The 19403-nt window shown below is 37.3% G+C and overlaps 1 protein-coding gene across 1 annotated transcript; it reads left to right on the top strand.

Annotated features, from left to right (window-relative positions):
• Positions 1 to 12718: 12718 nt before the first annotated feature.
• LOC149236270 (bZIP transcription factor 16-like) lies at positions 12719 to 15528 on the top strand. The gene is made up of 7 exons (XM_089372362.1): positions 12719 to 12903; positions 13091 to 13148; positions 13281 to 13329; positions 13628 to 13929; positions 14687 to 14764; positions 14939 to 15064; positions 15160 to 15528. The coding sequence occupies exons 1-7, from the start codon at positions 12779 to 12781 to the stop codon at positions 15403 to 15405; spliced, it is 984 nt and encodes a 327-aa protein (XP_089228488.1). The 5' UTR covers positions 12719 to 12778; the 3' UTR covers positions 15406 to 15528.
• The last annotated feature ends 3875 nt before the right edge of the window (positions 15529 to 19403 follow it).

Raw genomic sequence — 19403 nt, 5'->3', positions numbered from 1 at the left:
TGGAAGACAGGAGTAAGACGACCTTCATGACCGAGTGGGGATGTTTTCAGTATACTGTAATGCCTTTTGGACTTAATAATGTGCCGGCGATCATCTCGTGTGTAGTCATCGCAGCGTTCAAAGAATTCATTCACAAGTTTTTTGAGGTGTACTTTGATGATTGGACGGTGTTTGGATTGGTAAAGCTCCATGTGGCTAGTTTATGCTTGATGTTGGATACATGTCGAAGGTATCAAATTGCGCTAAACTTGAAAAAGTGCTTATTTTGCATCCCTTTCAGAATCTTGTTGGGTCATGTGGTATACAAGCAAGGATTAACGGTGGACCCTACTAAGATTATGGTTATAATCAATTTGGAGGTGCCAAGGAGTGTTAAATAGCTGCGCGCAATGCTGGTTCATACAAGATACTATCGGAAGTTTATCAAAAGTTATGCCCAAAATATCGCACTGATGGAAAAGCTGCTAAAGAAGGACGCTACATTCTATTGGGATGAAGAATGTCAGCAGAGTTTGGATATATTAAAAGAAAAAATGATCACTGCGTCGATCCTAGTCTTCCCGGATTGGAAGAAAGAATTTCATGTGGATGTGGATGCGTCATGTATTGCCTTGGGAGCAGTGCTAACACAGGCCAGTGAAGGAGAGTTGGATCACCCAATAGCGTTTGCAAGCAGGAAGTTGTCTAGGGCTGAAAATAATTATTCAACGATAGAGCGTGAAGGTTTGGCTATGGTGTACGCACTCAGGAAGTTTAGACATTACCTGCTAGGCAGAGACTTTAAGATGTATACAAACCATTCTGCATTAAAGTACCTAGTTAACAAGCCTGTGTTGGGGGGGGAATATGCAGATGGTTGTTGTTGTTTTAGGAGTATGATTTCGAAGTAATTGTGAAGCCAGGATGATTGAATGCAGGGCCAGATCATCTATCACACATTGAAATAGGAGAGGAGCCTACCAATTTAGAGGAGGGGTTGCCTAACGCGCAACTCTTTGTGGTGCACGTAGCAAATGATCACTTTGCAGACATTATCCACTTCCTGACTACAAGAACGACTCCAGAGGGATACACTAGTCAACAAAAGAAGCAATTGGTGGTGCGCGTGGAAAACTTTTATGTTATTGCAGGCCATTTGTATAAAATGGGATCGAACGAAATATTTCGATGCTATGTTCCTGAGTTTGAACGAGACAGTGTCCTTGCTGAGGCTCATGAAGGAGTTGCAGGAGGCCATTATGTAGGAAAAGCAACAGTGCAGAAGATTTTACGTGCTGGGTTGTGGTGGCCAACACTGCATAAGGATTCCAAAGCATATTGTAGGGTGTGCAATGCATGTCAGAGAATTGGCAGGCCATCAGGGAGGGATGAGCAGCCTTTGAATCCACAGATGTCATTACAACCATTTAAAAAATGGGCGATTGATTTTGTAGGAATAATTCAGCCTCCAGGAAAGAAGACGGGTGTGCTGTATATCATCATGCGACTGAGAATTTTACTAGATGGGCGAACGCACATCTCGTGAAGGACTGTACAGGGGCAACAATAGCGAAGTTCCTATTTGAATAGGTGTTGACCTGGTTTGGTTACCCGAATATTTTGATGAGTGATCGCGGTATGCATTTCCTTAATGAAACAATCAGCGCGCTAACAAAGGAATTCCAAGTTTATCATCAGAAGAGTACGCCATATCATCCTCAAGCCAATGGGGTAGTTGAAACGTTTAACAAGATATTGGAAAATGCGCTAACAAAGGTTTGCAATGCGCAGAGGAATGATTGCGACGTGCACGTACCAGCATTACTATGGGCTTATAGAACTACTTGTAAGAAGCTGACTGGTCAGACACCTTTCAGGCTGGTCTATGGTGTAGAAGTTGTGACGCTGATGGAGTACATTGTGCCTAGTCTATGCATAGCGGCATTCACAGGAATGGCAGATCGTGAAGACTTAGAAGAGAGGCTCGCGCAACTGTCAAAGCTCGAGGAAGATAGATTTTTGGTTGGATTCCATTGGCAAGTTCAAAAGGAGCACAAAAAACAATGGTACAATCGGCACATCAATTTGTGCACCTTCAAGGTAAACAATTTAGTTTTATTATATGACAACAAGTTTGATAAGTTTCCAGGAAAATTTTAGATGCATTGGCTGGGGCCATACGTTATCAAAGAGATTACCGATGGTGGAGAAGTTTAGCTTGTGAAATTGAATGGAGATCAATTTCTGGGAAAAGTAAATGGAATTTGATTGAAGCTAGACACCAGGGATCCGGCTAGATGACTAAATGATGGTAGCACAGTCTTAGCACTCCAGGAAGCTGCAAGGAGGCATGGGACTATAAACTAAACTGCCTGGGGGCATCAACAGAAGCGTGAATGGAGCTTCACTATAGGAGGAGAGACCGCACGAGCTGCAGATCCAGATGACGATAATTCAGATAGGTGTAGGGAAGAGCAGCCCGGCATTAACTAGTTTGGCACCGGGGACCACTCAAGCAGTAGAGTTGGTTCAATCATTAGATCTTTGGGCAGTTGCATTCCTTGATCGAGCTCTGAGCATGGAGGTGGACGCTAAAAAGGCTATTGTTAGCACTTTGAAGAATATTGGTCTGAACTTGGCTGCGTTCCCCAGTGAATTCCTTCACATACTGCAAGCAGGTGTGATCATAGAGATTCAGGCCCGAGAGTAGTGCGCACTAAGCTTGATCAGTGAATATAAATTCAACAACGAACAGATGTTCTTGGAAAAATCAGCGGTGCTAGAAGCGTGGAAGAAGGTTTAGGATCAGAATGATCGAACTGCAGTTGTGGTGGCCGAATCATGCAGAACAGTTCCTAAACTGCATATACCTGAAGAAGCGTCATTAGAGGCTAAGATTAGGAAGTTGGTTGCAGGCATGCGCGACGCGAAAATAAAAGTGGCCAAGGTTCAGTTTGAACTAAACCTGAATATAATAGAGCTTGAGTTGAAGTCACAACCTTCAACTCCGCCAGAGGTTCGAGAAAAGTGTGAAGCCACTACGAAGGATGGAGTCACCGCAGTAGATGTCGCGGTGGTGGAGTGCACTGCACTCTTCAAGCAATCTATGGAGGTACTTAAGGCTCTCCAGGTAGATCCTAAATTGTAGAGGTTAAACACAAAGGCCCGTGAATTGAAACAACAATATGATGAAGCAAGAGCGATGACTTGCATCGTCACTATAACGCAAAGATTGGCAATGTTGTAGGAGGCAAAGAAATTGCTCGAACAAGTGGAAGCAGCGCAGAAGAAAGAGGCAGTTCTCAAGGCTAGAATGGGGCCTTGGTTGGATGAGGCCTATGTTATCTCTGCCACCATTGAGGAGAAGTTTGTAAGCCTACAAAGAACGTAACAGATGATCAAGGAAGCCAATGCAGGACTAGCAACAGAGCAACTAGTGGAGCAGATCAAACAGGAAGCCACGCAGAGCGTGACTGAGGTAGCAGTGGCGTAAGTGGAGCTGGGAGGTCTCCGCAGTAAGATCTTTGTGCTAGCAGAGTGACTCGAGGGCAATTCACGATATTTTTTTTGGGGACCTGTTGGGACAGGGTCCCCTAGGATCAATTTTAGGGCGAAAGCCCAAGTTTTTGTTATGTAAAGTGTAAAGTCTCTACAAGTTGTGGTCGTGGAGCGCGTAGATAGGAAAGTGTCATAAATGGTTTTACCCTTCTTTTATGTAAGTTGTGTTAGCTTTAGAAGATCTACCCATGGTTTGTGGACCATGGGATTGTATAAAAATGAGAGTCTTAGAGAGTCTAAGGCCTCATAATGATAAGTGAAGATGAAGATGAATGTAATGGGTCAGTAGAAGAGAAGAACGAAAAAGTCTTAGAGTAAGTAAGAGGCTCTGTAGCTGAGTGCGCAGAGGCCTAGAGTAGAGTCCACAGCGGAGTGCGTGGACCCCTGCAGCTGAGTGCGCAGGGTAGTCTTGAGTCTGTAAGCATAACTGAAGTATCAATAAAGAGATTATTCCAGAAATATCTATGTTTTGTCTATTTACTTCTGTTATGAATGAATATGCTATTATGTTATGATGGGTTTATGGTTTAATACTGTATTAATGCACGATTTTGCATGATTACATTGTTACATGAACACAAGTAATAATAACTATTTACACAAAGAATATCTTAATGCATGTTAAAGTTATCAGATACTTAAGCTGATCTGGGTAAATACAGAAGTAGGAGTAATCACAGAGGCGCATAAGTGGTTGATTCACCTGTTTAGGGTCTGCGAAAGACAGTCGTAGACCTTCATGAAGGTCTAGAGGTTGATTAAGAGAAGTATATCGATAAGCCCTAAAAGGATTATCGATCTACACAAAAGGAGATTTATGGCATAAAATGATATTACACTAATCTCTGGGTGCAGAAACTTGGTTCCAACATCCCCCCATACTGCTTCGGGTGAGACTTCAATCCGCGCTCCACGGGTTGATGCTGAAAGGGCCAGTAGTGTAGGGATTTGTTTGGAAAACTTAACTCTGAACCTGGGTTAGGACCCGCTAAGCCAACAAACTATCACCAAGTTCTAATAGAACCCACAAATGTATGGAAGACCGCCTTCAAATCCAAGGAGGGCCTTTTTGAGTGGTTGGTCATGCCTTTCAGGTTGAAAAATTCCCCTGGAAATTTTATGAGGCTGATGGATGATATCTTATGACCCTTCACCAACTCATTTATGGTTGTATATATGGATGACACCCTTGTGTTTAGAAAGAGCTGGGAAGAGCACTTGCAACACATTATGTAGGTCCTTCAAACACTACGACAACACAAACAATGTGCTAATTGGAGAAATGAACCTTTGGCATGTACCAGGTCTAATATATGGGTTACATTATTGATGAGCAAGGTGTGCATGTGGATCTAGCTAAGATCCAAGTCATTCAGGATTGGCTAACCCCAACCACTCTAACAGAGCTCCGCAACTTTCTGGGCCTTGCTAATTTCTATTGAAGGTTCATGTTGGGATTATGTCATATCACTTGGCCTTTGAGTCAAGTTACTAAGGGCAGATCAAAAGAAAAGTTTTTCTGGCCCAAGTTCCAACAAAATGCATTCGTTGAGCTGAACCACCACCTTTGCTCTACACCAGTAGTCACATTACTAGAGCTGCAACAACCATTTGAAATTGAGACAAATACCTCTGACTATGCTATTGGTGTAGTTCTCACCCAACAAGGGATTCTTGTGGCCTATCATAGTGAGGCACTCTCTGATACAATTCGAAAATACCCCACCTATGATAAAGATATATTTTCCATCATGCAGGCTTGATGATAGTGGAAACATTACATTTCGGGGAAGGAGACAATCATCCACATAAATCACTAACCTCTTTAGTTTATACAAACACAAGGGAAGCTGTAGAATGATTTCCATCAGAAATGGTCCACATGTCTGCAACAAATTCATATGAAAATCAAGTACAAGAAGGGTAGCACCAATAATGTTGCAAATTGCCTCAGTCAGCCACCGGTTGCATTGCTGACCATTGTTCTCGACTCTTGTAGGCATGAGACTTCTGGTTGTTACAACTTTACAAAAATGATCTAGAATTTTCCACCACATATCAGATGTTGATGGATGGAAAGCCATTTCTAGACTTCCACCTCCAGGACACACTTTTATGCCACCTAGAACAACTTTGTGTTCCTTCAAGCGAGTGTGCCAAGATGATTTGGGAGGTGCACTACAGTCAATTTGTAGGACACTTCGATGTAGAGAAGACAATAGTAGTACTACAAAAGTATTTTTATTGGCCAAATCTCCGACATGATGTTGGAAAAAATATCAAATGCTAGATTGTTTGTGCCATCACCTTGCTGACCATTAAGAAACAAGGCTTGTATACTCCTCTGCCTACTCCTGACCGCCCCTGAGAATCCATGACCATGGACTATATGTCTGGCCCCTTCCTTCTACCAAGCATGGAAATGAATATGTATTTGTGGTTTTCGATAGATTTTCTAAGATGACCATATTGGTTGCGTGCAAGAAGAGTATCACGGCAGAAGCCACTGCCAAACTCTTCTTTGAACAAGTGTGGACGCATTTCAGGATCCCGCAATCCATTATATTAAATCAATATAGTAGGTTCCTAAGTGCATTCCATGGTATTTTTCAAGGATTTACTATTTTACCTATATATAGTATTGTAGGCAACTATTCTAGTTTCAAAATTCATATGTATAGAATGTAGGAAATTATACAATAAAAAAACTGTATTTTACTTATAAAATAGGATTTTTTTGGCGAATATCATCCATTTAATCATATATATGTCAAAAAAGACAAATTTTTAATGAAATTGGCAAATAGTTTTTTTTGAAAATGTCCCAAAAATAGCCAATTTGTGAAATTTCTCCCCTAAAACTTTCCCTAGTGCATTATTTTCGAGCCTTTGGTCATTTTTGGACAGCAAGCTCACCAAGTTTACTAAATTCCACCCCTAGACTGATGGTGAGACAAAGATCATCAACAGGATGATTATGCACATACTTTGCATGTTCAACTCTAAGCATCTGCGAACATGGGATGAGAGTCTTCCCTATGTGAAACACTATCATAATAGGGCTCTCCATAGCTCAATTGGCCACAACCCTTATCAAGTGGGCATATAGTTTCATCCATTATGTCCCATTGATGTTGCACTGCCTTTTGCAACTACACAGGAAGGATATGCCCATGTTCAACGTGAAGCTAATAAAGCCACTAGGTTTATTGGACACATTCATCACATCCGCCATTAAGTTCACAACATCTTGAATAAAGCTAATGCTAAGTACAAACAATGACATGATCAACATTGTGTGGCACATAAGTTTCAATTGGGCAAAAAAGTGTGGTTGCATTTGCAGAAGGAACGCCTTGTTTGAGCTTATCGGAAGATTTGTTCACTCTGATATGGGCCTTACACCATCACCAAGGTTGTGTGAGACCACACTTCCAAGCTCATTATCAACCCATTTGGTATGCACTCCATATTCAATGTGGACCGCCTTCATCCATACTTTCAACCATTGCTTGACACATCATACATTGCTTACCAGCTAACACCAATAGAGCTCAACCTAGACTGCATTGAACATGTTGCAACTGATCGGATCATGAACACACAGATCAATAACACTCGCCATCAGAGGATCCAACTTTATCGGGTTGTTAAAGAAGGCCAGCTCCTACACCAAGGCAAGTGGCTCATCAGGGACCAAGTTTAGCAAAAGTTTCCCCATCTCATGGAGGCTCTCAATGTAATGGGGATCATTGCTTCCTAAGGGGGGCGGGAGGGGGGGGAGGATAATCCAAGTGCATATTGGTGGCCACCCACCTATTCTACTTATACCCCCAACACTGTTTATTTTTAGTTTCCTTAATTCTAGCACAACTTTATATTTTTGGTGGTTTTTTGGGTCCTGAAGGTCGAGAGTTGGTTTGATGCCCTAAACGACATTTTTTAGAATATGCACCAAGCCTGTAGCCCATAGGTGAGGGGCTTGCTGAGAAAACTTTTTTTTTTTAAGATCTTTCTAACGAGGTATCATGTGCGTCAAACGAAGATCATATGCCTAAATTACCACCCTGGGAAGTTGGCGTTCCAACTAATCCCAACGAGGCCCACAAAATTTTGGTACTTCATCTCCTAAGGTTAGGTTTTTGGATGTTTAGGGTTTTCCATTGTTTCTCAATAATAAAAATGCCTCTAATACTCATTGCAACATAGTTCAGAAGACATACAACCATCACATCTCTCCTTGGATTTAAGCTACCATTGCCCGAGTTAGTTTATTTCCATTTTGCATGCAAACCATTTTCAATTTTTGTTTTTAATGAATTGAAGTTCAATTTTCTCTCTAGCTTTGTGTTTCTGTTTAAATTTGTATTTCATTTTGTTCCTGCATAAATCTCGGGGATCATTGCCCCATTAAGAGCATGGTTGTGACTAGGTCCTTAATGTACATGAACAAGATAAACAACAAGGAAGATAATATGATTCCTAAGGTTGCCTCAAAATCCAATCAATACTACTTGTGTGTCAAGTAAGAGTGGGATAAAGATGAAAAGTCTTAAATAAATCATTGGCATATGAAGGAAGAGGTCACTTGCAAAATAAAAATAATATTAAAACTATTATTTTATCCAAATTCAAGGATACACTATGGCACGATGAAGAATAAAATGATAAGAGAAAAATAAGGCATTACAATGAGGTGATCAACCTTAATATAGAAAATCAAAAGTATCTTTCTATTATAGTTATTGTAAAAAAAAAAAATCAACATTGCTATTAAAATCAAAACAAAATCATTATTTCCATAGTGAAACAAGGCATTGAACAATTTTAAAATGTTGTGGGTGGAAAGAATTTGTCATATTTGTTACATTAAAATGGTTGAAGAGAAAACAATTATTTTCTCTTAAAATTTCTTACTTCTTATATTAAATGTCAATTTCAAAATATTTATTATAATATTAGCTTTCTTAACGGCTTAACTCATCAAAATTGGCTTATATTAAAAATGTCTCTCTTAAAGCTTTTCCCACCAATAAAATTAAAAATAAAATCAAAAAAAATATTTATATTTATTTTCTCTTTTGTCTTTTTAAAAATAATAAATTTATATTAAGCTCAATGAATAATGATAACTACCACCATCACTATCATCATCTTTATCTTTAAAAAAATTATTATTTCTTTTTATTTTACTTTTTTTTGTTCATACAGTGAAAAGTTAAAATTTATATTTTGTAGTTCTATAAAATATATATATATTTCAAAAATTGTAAATATCAAAATTAAAAATATATACACTTACTTTTTAATTTTCGAATTAAAAAATCATTATTTTTATTTATTTACTTTATATTTTAATTAAAAAAGCCCCCTATTTTATGAACTCTTTTTTTTTCAATTTCTATAAAATTCTTCGAATTTTGATTCTTATTCTTTTGTACACAGTTTAATTTTATTATTTATTTTGTCCAATAACCAATAAGTTCCCTTCTCTTTTATTAGTTTTAATTTTAGTTTACTTTATTAAAAAATAAGAATTTAAAATTTATTTAAAAAATAATAAATTGTAAAATTATAAATTAAATTTAAAATATAAAATAAGGCGCTTATAAAATGTTAAAAAGTTAGTAAAATACAATGTATGGTATATAAAAAATTTAAAATTAATCTAATGAAGATATTGAATATTTTTTCATTATTTTTTTAATATTTTTTTTCGGGTAAGGTTAAGTTTATATTATTTTAGAATTTCAAAATATTAATATGCATTGCTCATTTATTTATAATTTTTTAAGTTTGTGGAAGGAAATTTCCATTTTTCACGAGGGACATATATTAACCACTTTTAAAAAAGAAAGTTATATCAATAAAATATTAACCAAAAATCAACCAATCTATTAACTAGAAAATTAAAGAGGAAAATATCTTTAGAAAACATAAAAACTTCAAAAGTTTGAGGAGGTCACAGAAGTAGGGTATTTGGAGTTAGAGCCTAGAGGAGCTAAAGGATTTGGCTCACATTGTAGGTGGCTCTCAAGGTGAGCTAGCTAGGAGTCCAAGCTTTCTAGACATGAATTTTGAAATATTTGAGCACATTTGATGTCATTCATGGCAACAAATATGCATGTCGTATTTGTTCCTATTGTGTCTCCTTTAATACTTTGTGAAGAAGAGTTTTGAGTTTCCAAGAGTTATTGAGTTAATATATTATTTTTGTCTTCCCCTACTATAACCAAGGTTGGTAAACCAATTGGAAAAATCGTCAAGAATATCTGAGTTCAAAAAAACAAGATATTCATCAATAGGCATAGTCTCAAGGCGTCGAATCTTTACTCAAATCTCAGGTGGAACAATGTAATGGTAGATATCCTCAACCTCATCAGCTTGTTCTTGGGCATAGGTTCCAATATGAGGATTTCACCCACCCTCACCTCTGCGGCCACCTCACCCACCTCGGTGACTGTGCATGTGCCGTGAAGGTTGGGTACTCATATTGTATAGACACTAGGGGATCAATGCGACTACTGCAGAACTAATAGGCGAGGAATAGAAGAGGGATAGACCTGAGGCAAAAATTGAAAGCATGTTTGTAGATAGAGAGCAGGAAATGAATGGAGCAAGTAGAGAAGATAAATATTACCAAAAAAAAACTCCAGGAAATAAAATCCATGCCAACCTTCTTAGCCACAAAATGTAACGTCAACATAACATATAACCATGAAAAAACCTACAATTGAGCTTCCAAAAACAAGAGGAGTTGAGATAGAGAACACAGAAAGTTCCATCAATAGAGTTAGTCAGAGTGGTCGAAGGATTGAACTAAAGCAAACCTTTGAATACTCCACAAAAAAAACAGAGGAAAGAAACAAAGTACCAACCAACCCACCAACAAGCAAAGGACTAGCCACACTCCTATAGGCCCTGGTTCCTCCCACTCTGATAAGACTCCACCTCAAGAAGACCACACACTTGAAATCTCATAAAACAAAACACTACTACCAAAGCTCCACATATGTTTTTAGACTGAACTGTAACCGAGGATGAGATGAGAAAAAACACTAGAACTATGGGATAATGAATTCTCAGTGTAAATTTGTAAATCTCTGGTCACAAACCCACCCATGCCAAATAGAGGAATAACTCATCATTGCTAACTCTCTACCTTAGCTGACTGGTAGTCGAAGCTAAATCGGATATAGAAATCACCACCTCCATCCGCATTAAATTCATTCACATGCATGTGCATATGGGGGCAAGTCATGCTACCTCCCTCTTAAATATTTCTTAAGATAATGGGGTGACAGCGTCACCCAACACCCTACCATTTGCGCTTGCCACCCCATGAGAGAATTCTTTTCATTAATATTATAAAATTTTAATAAATTTAACTATTAATTATTTTATTTATTTAATTGTTAAATTTAAAATATATAAATAATAATAATTAAATTATATATATATATAATTAAGTAATTAATTCCAACATTAAAAATAATTAATTTTTCAATTTTCTATTTCTAATTTAACTCATAAATTTAGAAATAAATTTAAAAAGGATGCTATAAAATTATAATTCAAAAGACTATATAAACAAACCTTAAACAAATAAATCTTAAACCTTTATAAAAATTCCATATATTTCACGTACTCCAATAAAAACATAAATATATACTAATAATTATGCCTTAAGGCGTTCCCTCTGGGAAAGACATCCCTAAAATGTGACGTGTGCGATCCTGAGCCATTGATTTTGTGTGTTAGATGATTGTGGTGTTTTCTGCTGTCCTTTTAATCTGTTTTTTTCATAGAAAAATAGTTTTTTTTCCATGGTAATGGGCCAATGAAAGGCCAGGCCTAGCCTGCTGGTGATGAGACTCTTGTGCTGCGGTGAGACTCTTCGCAGAGACTCTTCATGTCTTTCTTCCAGCGCTGCAACAATAGCCAATAAAAACATCCGGGATATCATCGCTCAAAAACTTCCCCTCCTCGCAGCAGTAGAAGATCTGGTACTCAAATCTTGGATTGTCTCCCGTGCATGTTATCCTGAAAACATAATTGCAAGATCAGTGTTAGAAGCGTCGGCCGTAGTAGCAGTGACAATTTGTATTTTAAGTTCAATCGTCGGATGGCTTGTTCAGGGCCCAATTATAGACGTGTTTCCTGGTGTCAAATCTCGGTTAAAATTCATCACAACAAACATGGAAGTCGTATTCATCCTGATAGGGTGGGCAATCATCGGCTGGAGATGTCTTACCTCTGTAGCGTACTATACAGTACTATGGAAGATGGCAAAGCTGGAATCCAAATGAAAGATGGTATACCTATTTCCAGGTAGAGGACTTTTGGACCAGGTACATCATTGAGTTGCAGGAAGCAGCATCCAAGAAGCAGAAAAGTATTGTTGATGAAAAGGTAAATAAAACGATTGGCTCGGAAGGAATAGAAATACGTTTCTTATGGGCCTTTTTATGGGGTTTGTTGCGATGTGTGTATTGGCTGCAATCTTTTATGGTTTATACTAGTAAACTCTGTTGGTTTATGGCAGAGTTCGTGTTGGATAATAGGTGTATGCAGAAAATATCCTCAAAGTTTTTATCAAAGCCGGGTGAAACAGAGGACGGGGATTTTTCAGAATACACGCCAATTTTGGAGAACGTGGACCTTCTGTGGGGGGCTCCTTGGACCGTGTTTGTAAAACACCGAAATTCCATCAAGAAAGCAAAGGAACTTGTGAAAGAGGGCAACATGGATGGTATAGAATGCGATACCCTAATCTGGTTTCTAAGAAACTATAGAAAATCAACAGGATGTGTGGGTATACGGAGTTTGGATCCTGCAAAATTACAAAATAAAGCGGGTTTGAAGTTCTTGTGGAAAAGAGATCCTGGCCCTGTATTAGATGTGGAAGAGCATTACATATACGTGAGCAAACTGTCATTGAAGCTAACAGCAGTTTCATTGGTCAATATAATCGTTCGGTTGTCACCTGATTGTGGGAGAAATGCTTTAAAAGCATACTCTGAGGCATGTGAACTGATGGATTTGGTGGAGGACTCAGATCCTGCAACCGATAGCTTGCTGAGTAAAGCGGCAGATAGTGTATTCAAAACATTACAGGACATTTGGTCATTCTATTATTGAATTTCTGCTATCATGGAAACTTCAATGAGGTTCTGATATATATTTTCAATGGATATAGGTTTCAGTCCCTTCAGGCACTGAAACAGAAGCAAAGTCCTTGATGGGTAAAGGTCAAAGCTCAATAAAGAAGGTAAAAGGAAATTTAGAAAAACTTCAGATACTTAGTACAAAAGGAGGAAATGGGAAAGCATTGTCCAGTTCTACAAATGGTGCATTCCCACAGAGGTAGGTATTTGAAGCTGTTTTTTTTCGGTTAATTCTGACAGTATAACAATTCCATTTGGAATCCCTGGAATGAATCTTAGCTTAACTTATATTAAAGTGGAAATGGATTCTGGACTTTGAGTTGGAGTCCTATTAATATCCTTTATTATGGTTGCCTGTTATTTATCCAAGTAATTGCTGGTTGCAGTGGAGGCAGCGGTAGTGAAGGTTCAAGTGAAGGTAGCGAGGGAGTCAATTCACAAAATGTAAGTTCCTTCCATATTATTTAGGTTCAAATTTTTGAAAATTAATTTTATTTGCTGTCTGGGTACTCTACCAAATATGTCTTTGCTGTTTTATATTAATTATCACTGCATTCTACTCTGTATACTTTTCAGGGATGCGAAACAGGTAGGGCAAGAAGCTTGGAACCACTAACCATTAATGGTATGTTTTAACTATCATGTATTACGGAATGCATTTAAAATTTCTTATGGCTATTCATGAATCCTGTTATCAGGGGATCTCCTGATTTCCAGACTAATTTAGTAATACTTTTTATTTTCCATTACAGTTAGATCACTAATAACTTCTAGAATATTTCATCTTGAAGGGATGTGTGCTACTGCTTCCTTTTAGAAAGGTTGCGTTGTTCATGTTTGATATCTAGTCCTGAATCCTAATATTATCAATCTAGCTAATGGAGTAATTTAGTAACATTTGTTGATTTTCACGACAATGACAGGAACAAGTGCTACTGATGCCAATACTCTAGCATATAATGCCCAGGCTGGAGAAGCTAATACAACTGTAAACAGAAGCACAATGGCTTTGGTTCCACCAGCACCTGTTCCAGGAATGTCAACAGTTAGTCTACCTACTACAAATCTAAATATTGGAATGGGCATCTATAATGTGCCTGCCCAAGGATCTGTAACTCCTGTAAAAGGAAGACGGGGAACAACTAACAGTGTAACAACAATTGTTCCTGCAGCATCTCAACTCATTCCAGGTCATGATGGAGTGCCTTCTGAATTATGGGTCCAGGTATGCATACCAAGCTTTACCTTCTATGTATCATTCTATCTTGTATTGCATCAGGTTAATGGTGCTGTTGGCCATTCTGTGGTTGGCTGGTTAGTGAATATAAGCTGGATTTACTTGCGTCATCTTCCTATAGACTTGCTCAGACTTTTGGTGCTTGCTTTGTTTTCTTTATCAACTGTTTTGTGGGATGACAACCCTTCTTTCATCTTTTCTGGTTATGCACAATCCATGAAATATGATTTGATCACACTATCATTATATTCTCATATCCATCTTGTTCTTACAAGTCCTTTGAACATAAGTGCATTTCTTAAGAAGATTTAGATAGAAGTGGTCCACAGTCAATTATAACTCGAATAAGCTAAATCTCATTTGTAGGGCTCTTTAAGTAATAGATGGTTTAATGCATAATAACAGTTTTATCTGATATGAGGGCAGCATAGTTTGATGATATAGACCAGAAGAGATTCAGAAGCAGGGAATATTTCCTGGCTGTATCTATGTAATAGGTGGGCACTCTGGTGTTTACCCCAACACATCAATTTGTCATTTCCTATTTCTTGGGAAAGTTTTCCTTTCATATTTCTGAAACTTCCGTGTGTTTCCCCATTACATACAACTTAGGGTTTTGTATTTTTTTTTTGCATTCACCTACAGTGTGACCTTTTTATTGTGAATTATTTCCAATATATTGATGAGCTTTAAATATGTTGAACTAAATAAGCTTGTACATGTCCTAAACGAGCCTGTGAAACAGGATGAACGGGAATTAAAACGACAGAAGCGTAAACAATCTAATCGGGAGTCAGCTAAACGCTCTCGAATGAAGAAACAGGTATAGACTTGTTCTTAGTATTTTTATCAGAGGCTTGCAGAGATAGAGAGGTAAAATCGTGAGACATGAACAGACAAAGTCTGTTGTCATTGTTTTATGAAAGCAGTAAATACTGTTCAATTGATACCCTGTCTGCTGTGCTGTGCTGTGCTAACACCGACTTCCATGAAACAGATGGAATGCGAAGAGTTGTCTGCAAAAGTTGAGACACTGACTTCTGAGAACATGGCACTCAGAAATGAAATAAATCTTATAGCAGAGGAATCTGAAAAGCTTGCTTCTGAGAATGAATCACTAAAGGTAACATATCTTTCGTGGTAGCGTAGACAAGTCAGTGTGGTTTATTGGCCTTAGGATATGAAACTTTTTGGACATTGTTGGATTATGTGAAACAGGTAATGTTGAGGAATTTTCAAAGAAAGGATAGAGTAGGAGATTCAGAAAGAAATGGTCCTAGAGAGACACAGTCACAGTTTATGCAGCAAGGAGGCAATGGCTATCCTCAAGTTCTATCTAAAATAAGCAATTTGAGTTCTAGCCAAAGAGATGAGCAAAGGGAGAGTGAGATGAGCGATTCAACTGGTAAATGTCATGCCGTATTGGAAGCAAATGTTCGATCTGATAGAGTGGCTGCAGGTTAAAGAGAGATCCTAGTTTGTAGGTTATGTTAGATGACAGTTTGTGTATACCAAACCGTTTTGTTTGTTTTGAGCTATCCTCATATCTCTGTAACTGCTTCACATGAACTTTCTTCTAGAGTAGGATCTAATACCCAGGAAAAAGATAATAATGAATGGCTGCTTAGAAAGTACTTCATCGAGATATACGATGATGAGCGTTCTTCTGGTAAAGGAATTGGCCCACCTTGGATTTGAATTGGGTCCAGGCATGGGAATCATCAGGTTAATTGTAACTTGCTGACCCTAGCTTTTAACTTTAGGGTCATATAATTTATGCATTGCCCCCCAAAGTTGCTGTAATATAGAATTGGGTTTGAAGGATTCTTGTACGTAAACAAGCTCCCCGTTAAAGATTACCATGTTCCATCTGTATTCCATATTCAATGACTAGTATTTTGGATGATGCTTCTGTTATTAGTTGATAAATTTTTCATTGCCTAGTATTTTTAAATTGTGTTGTAAGAAGAGTTTTTGAACCAGTTATTTTACTAAGATTAGCTGTGCATGGATTAAGCTGTTGGAATAACGAGGGCACTCACTCAGTACTGAATGTGATTATGTTTTGAATCAATGGCTTGCTTGTATATCGTAGTTAACATCGTGTTTCATGCATTATTTGTTTAAAGCACGCAGATGCAAATGTCAATCTAGGTAGATATGTTTGAGATCATCATGTATCACCAAATATCACCAAGAATCTGCCTAACTGACATGTCTAGTATCTCGTTGAATGTACTACAAATATGTCTTGTTCTCTTTTTAAGAACATTGTAGCAACAAGAACTTCATGACAAGAGTGGGGGTGTGTGCAGGAGTACTGAACAATTAGCCATAGCATTAGATCAACATTAACAAATTCATCACTATAGCAGTAAATTCAGCACTAATTATGAGTAGCTTGACAACATAATTCAGAGAGTCTTTAGAGAATTCAACAACCATAACAGCAGTTAAAATACTCTTAAATTATTGCGCTGAGCATTTTACAGCTTAGTATAACTGACATGTCTAGTATCTCGTTGAATGTACTAAAAAAATGTCTTTGTTCTCTTTTTAAGAACATTGTAGCAACAAGAACTTCATGACAAGAGTGGGGGTGTGTGCATGAGTACTGAACAATTAGCCATAGCATTAGATCAACATTAACAAATTCATCACTATAGCAGTAAATTCAGCACTAATTATGAGTAGCTTGACAACATAATTCAGAGAGTCTTTAGAGAATTCAACAACCATAACAGCAGTTAAAATACTCTTAAATTATTGCGCTGAGCATTTTACAGCTTAGTATGATGTGTAAAGCTGTTTGTCCGTGGCCAAAATAATATTTAATATTGGCTCATAAAAAAAAATTAAATAATTGTATAAATAAAAATTTAGTGTCAACTCATAAAAAAACTTTAAATAATGATATAAATAAACAATTATAAATCTATTAACCCAACACAGTTCCATCATTATTATTCACATTAGCTAATGGTATAAATAAACAATTATAAATCTATTAACCCAACACAGTTCCATTATTATTCACATTACCTAAATTTCTGTTAGCTGCTCGCTTTGTGTTCTCTGTGCTCTGCACTTACAAGTAAATTCGCTACACTCGGTAGGAAAAAAACAAATATACGAACATGAAAAAACAACTGTAAAAGATCATTGAGTATGTAAATTAACAAAAGTGATTTTTATACATGCTGCTCCATGTAGAGTCAAGAGACTTCATAAATCTAAGACGATTGATTAAGGAATTGGCACTTAATCAGAAGCTCGATCATTTGAATTCTGAAATATAGTCACACTCAGACTTATGTATGTAAATTGTTCACAGTAACAAAAAGTAACGGAAAAATGTCATTCAACACTACACTGGGTATGTAAATTGTTCACAGTAACAAAAAGTAACGGAAAAATGTCATTCAACACTACACTGGGTCCAAGGGAGAGGACCATGTTGGGTTTAAGGGAGAGGACTCGGCTAGAATTAGTGAAAAAAAAAATGGATGAAACAAAATTATATATGGATGCAAAAATGGAATATCTACCTCAATGCATGTCTCCCAAATAGCAAGGAACGAGTGAAAAAATATGGATGAAACAAAACTACACATGGATGCAAAAATGGAATATCTACCTCAACGCATGTCTCACAAATAGCAAGAAGCTAAAGGAGTTTGTAAAAAAAGAAAACATGGATGAAACAAAACTACACATGGATGCAAAAATGGAATATCTACTTCAATGCATGTCTCACAAATAGCAAGGAGCTAAAGGAGTTTGTTATGGAGAAGTTTCTTTAAAAGGTATGGGGAAAGAGGAGTAAAAAGAAGTACTACATTGAGGAATTCAACCCTACTTGTAATCTACAACAAAAATAGTTCAATGGAGCTAGCATTTCGTGGAGGGCAAAGGTTCTTATTGCTCAATTAAGGACCAACTCACATCAATTTCGCTGTGACAGAGGGCGGTGGAAAAGGCCTAAAGAAGCTTGGGAAGAATGGGTATGTATATTTTGCACGTCTGGAGCAGTGGAATTGGAAAAACATTTCATTTTGGAATGTGATGCATTCAAAGACATCATAGAAAGTTATGAGAACATGTTCGCATAAGTTTCTTGGCATTATTTGTTTAGAAAAAATTGTTAGAAAGTTGGACCAACTCATCATCAATTTAAATTGGGAAAAAAATTGAATTACAAAAAAATAAAAAATAAATAATCTAATAAACTATTTTTAATCACACATAAACCCTAAAATATCATTTCACTTCATTAAATTTAACACAACAAAAATTTGACACAATAAAAATGAAAGATAAAACAATAATCTAATTCTCCATTATACAAGCGAAACTGTTATCGCTGTGGAAATATTCGCAGAATTCCTGTCAGAACAATAATCTAATTCTCCATTATACAAGCGAAACTGTTATCGCTGTGGAAATATTCGCAGAATTCCTGTCAGAATTTCCAGGAAAATGAAGAGCGTTCTGTGTTATCTCTAATTATCGAATTCCCTCAGAAGTTTACACGTTCCTACTTATCAAATAGACCTTATGATTAAGAAACAAGTCACAAACTGACCTTATGATTAAGAAACAAGTCACAAACTGAAAGTAATAACATTAGGGGTGATCGTATGTTTATGTTTAATAATTAAAAAAATAACTGGAAAACCTTTTTGGAAATACGAAAACAACACTCCAAGGCTAATATAATAAATAAAAATAATTTTTGTTAATGTTTTTTCATTTTTACTTATATATATTTTTTTAATTTTTACGCCGTAAGGCGTTCCCTCTGAGAAAGACATCCCTAAAATGTGACGTGTGCGATCCTGAGTCATTGATTTTGTGTGTTAGATGATTGGGGTGTTTTCTGCCGTCCGTTTAATCTGTTTTTTTCATAGAAAAATAGTTTTTTTCCATGGTAATGGGCCAATGAAAGGCCAGGCCTCGCCTGCTGGCGATGAGACTCTTCTGCTGGCGATGAGACTCTTCGCAGAGACTGCCGGCTGGCGATGAGACTCTTCGCAGAGACTCTTCATGTCTTTCTTCCAGCTCTGCAACAATAGCCAATAAAAGCATCCGGGATATCATCGCTCAAAAACTTCCCATTATTTTAGCAAATCAAGGTAACGCTACAGAGAACTCCTCGCAGCAGTAGAAGATCTGGTACTCAAATCTTGGATTGTCTCCCGTGCATGTTATCCTGAAAACATAATTGCAAGATCAGTGTTAGACGCGTCGGCTGTAGTAGCAGTCACAATTTGTATTTTAAGTTCAATCGTCGGATGGCTTGTTCAAGGCCCAATTATAGACGTGTTTCCTGGTGTCAAATCTCGGTTAAAATTCATCACAACAAACATGGAAGTCGTATTCATCCTGATAGGGTGGGCAATCATCGGCTGGAGATGTCTTACCTCTGTAGCGTACTATGGAAGATGGAAAAGCTGGAATCC

The sequence above is a fragment of the Pinus tabuliformis genome, chromosome 8 (genome assembly GCF_031772625.1).
Source record: "Pinus tabuliformis cultivar Carrire ecotype Pingquan chromosome 8, CPIR1, whole genome shotgun sequence".
Classification (NCBI taxonomy): Eukaryota; Viridiplantae; Streptophyta; class Pinopsida; order Pinales; family Pinaceae; genus Pinus; species Pinus tabuliformis.
Note: the sequence above shows the minus strand (reverse complement) of the source record. Positions and strands in the feature narration are given on the sequence as shown.